The sequence below is a fragment of the Dipodomys spectabilis genome, unplaced genomic scaffold, assembly GCF_019054845.1.
Source record: "Dipodomys spectabilis isolate Male_0828 unplaced genomic scaffold, ASM1905484v1 ptg000234l, whole genome shotgun sequence".
In the NCBI taxonomy this organism is placed as follows: domain Eukaryota; kingdom Metazoa; phylum Chordata; class Mammalia; order Rodentia; family Heteromyidae; genus Dipodomys; species Dipodomys spectabilis.
The window spans coordinates 20,624,694-20,631,887 of record NW_024870911.1 but is presented as its reverse complement, the minus strand read 5'-3'; the positions used below and the strand labels follow the sequence as shown (position 1 = coordinate 20,631,887).

At 49.0% G+C, this 7,194-nt stretch overlaps 1 protein-coding gene across 1 annotated transcript; it reads left to right on the top strand.

Annotated features, from left to right (window-relative positions):
* The first annotated feature begins 348 nt into the window (after positions 1-348).
* Hoxc13 (homeobox C13) lies at positions 349-6,774 on the top strand. The gene is made up of 2 exons (XM_042699114.1): positions 349-1,156; positions 6,399-6,774. Exons 1-2 carry the CDS (start codon positions 406-408, stop codon positions 6,653-6,655), a joined length of 1,008 nt encoding a protein of 335 aa, XP_042555048.1. The 5' UTR covers positions 349-405; the 3' UTR covers positions 6,656-6,774.
* Positions 6,775-7,194: the final 420 nt, after the last annotated feature.

The window sequence follows — 7,194 nt, the reverse complement described above, 5'->3', positions numbered from 1 at the left end:
CCATGTCCCTTTAAATCTCCCAGTTCCCTCCGCCTTCACGCCTCCTGACAGCCAATCATCAAAGACCTAATTTCTTTTCGCCACGCCCCACCTCTCTGGGAGGGAACCCCAGGAGACCCGGGCTGGGCGTCACGTGGGCGGGCCGTGGTCACGTGGGGAGCCGGGGAAGTGGAGGGAAGGAGGACCCGAGCCCACGGATTTCTTAATGAAGTGTCTCCGCATGCGTGGAGGGCATGTGGGGAGGGAGGGAGGGAGGGAGGGAGGTGGAAGCTCTCGGGGAGGAGACGGGGAGGGGTGGAGAGGCAAGGGAGGAGGGGTGGGGGAGGGAAAAGAGCGAGCGAGGTGTCTCCCCGGCTCTCTGCCTCTGGCAAGTGGAGTTTTTAAAAAGCTCGAGCAGATCATGTCATGACGACTTCGCTGCTGCTGCACCCGCGCTGGCCGGAGAGCCTTATGTACGTCTATGAGGACAGCGCGCCCGAGAGTGGCGGCGGCGGCGGCGGCGGCGGCGGCAGCGGCGGGGGCGGCGGCGGCGGCGCGGGGGCCGCGGGGGGCGGCTGCAGCGGAGCGAGCCCCGGCAAAGCCCCGAGCATGGACGGCCTGGGCAGCGGCTGCCCGGCCAGCCACTGCCGCGACTTGCTTCCGCACCCGGTGCTGGGCCGCCCGCCGGCTCCCCTGGGCGCCCCGCAGGGTGCCGTCTACACGGACATCACGGCCCCGGAGGCTGCGCGCCAGTGCGCCCCGCCGCCCGCGCCCCCCACCTCGTCCAGCGCCACCCTGGGCTACGGTTACCCATTCGGGGGCAGCTACTACGGCTGCCGCCTGTCGCACAACGTGAATCTGCAGCAGAAACCCTGCGCCTATCACCCGGGCGATAAGTACCCAGAGCCGTCGGGCGCCCTGCCCGGTGATGATCTGTCCTCCAGGGCCAAGGAATTCGCCTTCTACCCCAGCTTTGCCAGCTCCTACCAGGCGATGCCAGGCTACCTGGACGTGTCGGTGGTGCCCGGGATCAGCGGGCACCCGGAGCCGCGTCACGACGCACTCATCCCTGTCGAAGGCTACCAACACTGGGCTCTTTCCAATGGCTGGGACAGTCAGGTGTACTGCTCCAAGGAGCAGTCGCAGTCCGCCCACCTCTGGAAGTCTCCCTTCCCAGGTAAGGAAGGGGCCTGAGCGCCATCGCCGCTGCCGCCCGCCGCTGGCCGGGGACCTCTCCCCGCCCTGCCTGCCCCGGGGCTCAGCTCCCCAGCCACCCCCGCCGTCTGGCCCCGGCGCGCCGGCTCGGCTGGGGCTGTCGATGGAGCCGGCCGGGCGAGCTGCTCTGAGGAATGCTGGGGAAGAAATCTGCTCCGACACGTTCCCCGGAGCTGCCGGGTTGAGAGTGAAGCAATCAGAGGCGCCCGAGCGCCGGCTCGGCTCCGCTGCGGAGATCGCCTCCTCCTCCCCCTGCCCGCTCCAGCCTCCAGCAGGGCTCCTAGTCCCTAACCCGCTTCCAGACAGAATAGGGATGGACCTCCCATGCCTTGAAATCTAGAACAAAACCTTCAACCCATTGAATAATTAGGAGCGTGGTCAAAACCATCACCTTGCCCGAATTTCTCAGGACCTTTCAGGCACTAGATAATAGTTTTTAAATAGGGACCTAATTTACCAGAGTCTACAGAAATGTGTAGGCTTTTTTTCTGTTCATGATTTGTTTGGTTAAAATTTTACCTACCAGTGTCACTTAAAGACCCAAAGAGCTAAAATCTCTGTGAAGGAGTGTAGAGAAGGAGGCTCCGATCCCTCCAGTGACATAAAAATTTCCTTGTCCATTTCATATACTGAGCTCAGATCCTTCCACAGCTAGGTTCTCCAAATGTGGTCAAGAGAGTTAGTTACCAATTCTCCAGACAGAGTGTTTGTATGGGGGTGGGGGGCTGGAAATGAGAGGCTGGGGAAGAAGACTTGACTGGTTCTGCTAGTCTGGGGTTCCAGGCCACTGCCTGGGAATCCTTGGGTCTTGTTTGGCTTTGTAGGGAAGTGAAGAATTCATTGATGTCTCATTCCCTCTCTCACTGAGGCTATCTCTGTATAGGAAAGGATTCTGCAATTCCCATCACTATGAGAAGAAAGACTAATTGCAGGTTTCTCAGAATTACATTAGGATCTTTGGATTCCAAACTGCTCTAAGAAATAAGGGTCTGGGGGTCTAAAGAAGCCAGTATTTAAGTCTGCTCTCACTGTTAGCAGAGCTCAGTGGAAAAAGTTCCTCCCTTCTAATGACAGCAGGGGTCTGGGGGTGGGGGAGAATCATAGCTATCTCTCCATTCTACCCTGAGGGACCCTCCCAGCTCTATATGCAGGGCCCATTGAAAAGCACAGACCTGAAGAACTCCTAAGGGTGGGCCTGAAATTCCTCTGCATCCCGGATTAGAAACAGAGGTCAATGATGAAGAACCACTGAATGGTGTTAGGTGGTACAACAAATAGCATTCTTGTAAATATCATGAAGTTACTTGGTGTAACACGACTCAGTACATGGTGGGACCAACACAAGGCATCTCTTTTCTAGCTGCAAGAATTGAGGATGCTATGACTTTAGTAAATGATCACGCCTTGCCCTTATGTGCTGTCTTGAAGATTTTATGTAGTATGATTTGTACCAACTACCTAATAGGAAACATATAATAATACATTTCTAGAAGATGATCAGGTTACATGTGACATACTATAATGTATGATAGAGTGGTTACCCTTTAATTCTCTTATCTCACGCAAACAGAAAGCTCCTTAGAGTCTTGCTGGGGCATTGGAGCTGATGGGCCATGCCACGGGGCGAAGGGCAGGTGAGCAGGTGTTTACTAGATCCACTGTGGGTGGGAGCAATCTGAGCGCAGAGGACCAGGCCTTTAGAATGGAGAGGTGGAAAAGAAAGAGCTGCTGTGACATTCATGTGTATGAATTGGGATTCTGACATGGATAAGGACTAGAGAGGTCGGAAATGTATCTGAGCAAAACAAACAGCTTAAAAAATCCTTTAAAAATACTTTTTGATCACAGTCTCCTAGAGAAAAATATCTATGACATAAAAAAGATATAGTCCAATTGAGATTTAATACACTTGCAAATTACATCAGGAAAGTGGATATAAAATCCAGTGTGTCTCAGCAACTCTGTGCTCACACTCCCTCTGTGGAAATAGAAGCAGGCTGCTGTACTTCAGGGTGAGCTTTCTATATCTCAGTGTGTGCAGAGATCCAGGCTAGAGGCAGATGAAAAAGAAATTATCTCCAGACACCCTCCATCTTTCTACCCACACAGATCTTTTAGAAGTTGTGAGATTTCCAGATAACTCTGTCTATGCAATTGTGGTTTGTTCAGCAACATCTAGGCATAAACACTACTGTCTCTCTTCAGTGCCTCTGGCTCTGAGAAACCTCCTCTATGGTAGTCTGGGCTGGTATGGGAGATGGAAGCAATTGTTCAGAAATATTCAGATAATTAGGGCTGAGATGTGTTGTGGCTTCTTGCTTCTCTCAGTTATACAGACCTTGCTTCATTGCTCTAGCTTCTCTCTCTCTTCTCTCTCTCTCCTTTCTTCTCTCTCTCTCTTCTCTCTCTACCTCCCTTTCTCCTTCTCTCTCGCTCTCCCCTCTCTCTCTCATGATGATGAGTATAGACAACTTTCTTTCTTTTTGTTATTGGGAGCCAGAAATTCTAGGCGAGACAGGGTTGAGGAAGAGACAACCCGTGGATTTAGGGAGGGCCATACTAGAAATCTCTATTGACAAACCCTTGATTCTGGGATAAAAGAGCAGCTAGCAGGTTTCCTAATGGGAAAGATAATCTACAGAGCCTAACGCCTGTTTGTGAGGTAGGTAGCCAAAAGAAGGTGGGCTGTGGGGTCCTATACAACAGAGCCTCTCAGCCCCAAAAGAAAGCGATGGCTGGGCATTGTTATGATTTTTATTTGCTCCTTGAAGGTGTTGATTAGGTTCCTAGGTATGACATGGTTGAGATATGTGATTGTGGTCAAGAGGGTGACTAGGAAGGAGCGTTTGGAAAATTAATAGCCCAGTCCCCATTTACTTTAGGCAATGTAGACACAGCTTAAGGTCTAAGCTACCAGATGTTCCCACATCTGTAGATCCCACTTCCTTTCCAGACAAGGCAGCAAGGAATGAAAGGAGACTTCTTCTTTGAGAAGATAAGACTAGAGCTATTTCTTCAAGGAACAAAACAACCTGCTGTTTGGTTTGGTTCATGACAAACTTGGACAGATCACCCCATGGCGTCCTACTGAGACAAAAATATTTTTTTAGGGTTGTATTGATTAAACCTCATTGGAAATTTAGAATTAGAGTGTAAGGAGCCAAAACTGGGTAGGTAATTGTTAGAGTTTACTGAAAGTGAGATTTTAAAAAATCAGGAATAATTACACAGTTAATTCAGAAAATAAAACCCACCTTTACCCCACATACAAACACTTTGCCCTTTAGTAAAAAGGAGGTGTTTTAAAGCTGGGTTGTACTAGATGACCCTTTTCCATTTTAAAACATACAATATCATTATGTATAGACTCCAGAAGAGTCTGGATTTAAAATCTGATTCTCTTTTACAAGATATTTTACTCAATAAGAGTTTCTGATTCCTAATCTTTTAAATGAATTTAATAAAAAAATTTTTAAGTCCAATGAAATTTCCTAAGGATTTAAACACACACACACACACACACACACACACACACCCCAAAACAAAATCAACAACAACAAAAATCCTCTGGTATTACTACTTACCTTCTTCATTTTTCTTCTCATCCCAGAATTATCAGTTTCTCAAACCAGGGTTATATCTATAAAGGTAAAACAAATTTGAGACCTAAAGGGGTTTTTAATGGTCTTATACAAGAAAAAAATCCTTTTTAACCCAAAGTATCTTATCTGTAAAGTTGTTTTATTTTTCAGATTTAAAAATGAGTTATGTGTACTGAGGCAGAGAAAAATGACAAGTTGGACGATTTTTCTGAGGAACTGTTACCATGAAGGTAGCCAAAGCAGACCATTGGAATCCCTCTGCTGATTCCTGAGAATAGTTGTTTCCCCCTGCATGCAACTGTGCTTTTTTCTATTCTCCTTCCTATGTAGACAAGGGTCCCTCACAAGGAACAGACTCATTTTGAATCAACTAAGAGAAGTGTTTTGTGAGGATGGGATGTAGAGAAGCATTTTCAGGAGAAGCGTTGTATCTTCTGTAGGCGCTGGTGTACAGTTCCAGAGGACAATACAAATGAAGAAGAAACCTTAAATATTCCATCTAATTAAGTGAAGTTTAAGAAATACATGAAAAAGAAATCAAAGATTACATTATGCAGATAATCTTCCTCCCTACCTACCACCATTTCACCTTGAAAGTGCTGTTATGACCTTTTACTTTCAGGCTTGAGGGTGGAGTGGAAGACAGAGAAATAAACAACACTTTCTTGTGCTCTAATGAAATTGAGCTGGTACCTAGGGTTAAGGCTGGTGCTTGGATTTAGGTGGTTTCCTTCAGCCTCTCAGCCATTGAAGTAGGAAGAGGTTGGAACTGACTTTGCTCTTTTGGGTGGGACGTAGGTATGCACCCCTTACTTAAGGGGTGAGTCAAGGTAGGACCATCCACTCTGGAGTGTTCTTTACAACATTAGGCCCCAGTTACTGCAGTGATTGATCCCCAAGCTGGCTGGCTTCACCAGGACATGTTTCTCTCTTTCTGTTGGGGCTGCAGATCTCTAGAGCAGGACTAGTGCCCAAAGGGACTTGGTAGTCTCTGTCCGCTGAAGCGGACTCCATATTTTTCCCTACCTCCTTTGTGCAGCAGAAATTTATATATAATTAGGCAGACTATAGGCTAATCGACTCCCCACCCAGTGAGCTAAGCGCTGGAAGAAGTAATTTTTCTGAGTACCTGCAATCCTGCGGGCATGGATGTCCAGACTAGTGACTTAGAAAATCCTCTCTAAACGTCCAAGGTTCCCAATACACATTGGACACTGAAGTAAAAGGGGAGAAAATATCAGCAATACTAATCCTGATTTTTTTTTTTTTCCGAAAATGAAGCATTGCTCATCGGGGACTTTTTTCATTCCTTAAAAAAAAAAAGTATTGCATTGAGGTATTATGTTGATCACTGTGTTTTTTGAAACCCCTCCCCTTCCCAGAAATTTTGTACCTGAAGCTAGGAACAGAGTGGCCTCACCATGTGTGGCCTTCCTAAATAAAAGAGATGCAGAGGATTAGGGGGCTTCATCAGAAGGAACAATTCACAGGCCCGTTTTGAGAGCGGGCACAAAGCCTTGAGCCTTGTGAGTCTCTCAGTCACCCATACCAGGTCCAGCCGCCTGCCTCACCTCCTCCCGCCCGCCTTCTCTCTCCTCTCAGACGTGGTTCCCCTACAGCCCGAAGTGAGCAGCTACCGGCGTGGCCGCAAGAAACGCGTACCCTACACGAAGGTGCAGCTGAAGGAGCTGGAGAAGGAGTACGCCGCCAGCAAGTTCATCACCAAAGAGAAGCGCCGACGCATCTCCGCCACCACGAACCTCTCCGAGCGCCAGGTCACCATCTGGTTCCAGAACCGGCGGGTGAAAGAGAAGAAGGTGGTCAGCAAATCGAAAGCGCCTCATCTCCACTCCACCTGACCGCCCACCCGGCTACCCGCCCCGTCTATTTATGTCGCCGCTTTGTACCATAACGGAACCCATCGAAGGACGCTGCACCGGTGCGGACCGCGTATTTAATCTTCAACAAGAAAGAGGCATCGGCGCGCCCCTGGCGCAGAGTCACTGAGACCGCACTCGGCCTTACCCCACATCCCACCTCACCCCCAAACTCCCTATTCACATGGTACCCACAGAGCTTTAGGAGCAGTTTTGGGAGTGGGTCCAGCTTTAGGGTGTGGAAGGAAGGCAGTCGGCCTCTACTCCCCCCTGGCCCCTCACCTCATCAGAAAGCAGAGTGGAAGAGGAGAGCCTAACCACTCCAACCAAAGCAGGGTTGGGGACTTCCAAGTGATCCAGTTCTTGCCTCCATCCGATGTCCAGTATGGTAGAAAGCCCTCCTTAAGGGTAGCATTGGCACCGGATCTGGCATGTTAACACTATCCTTCCTTTTACCTACCCCTCCACTCCATAAGCAGGATTTTTTCCAGTTATGATTTTCTGTCCATTTTTTAAAAAAA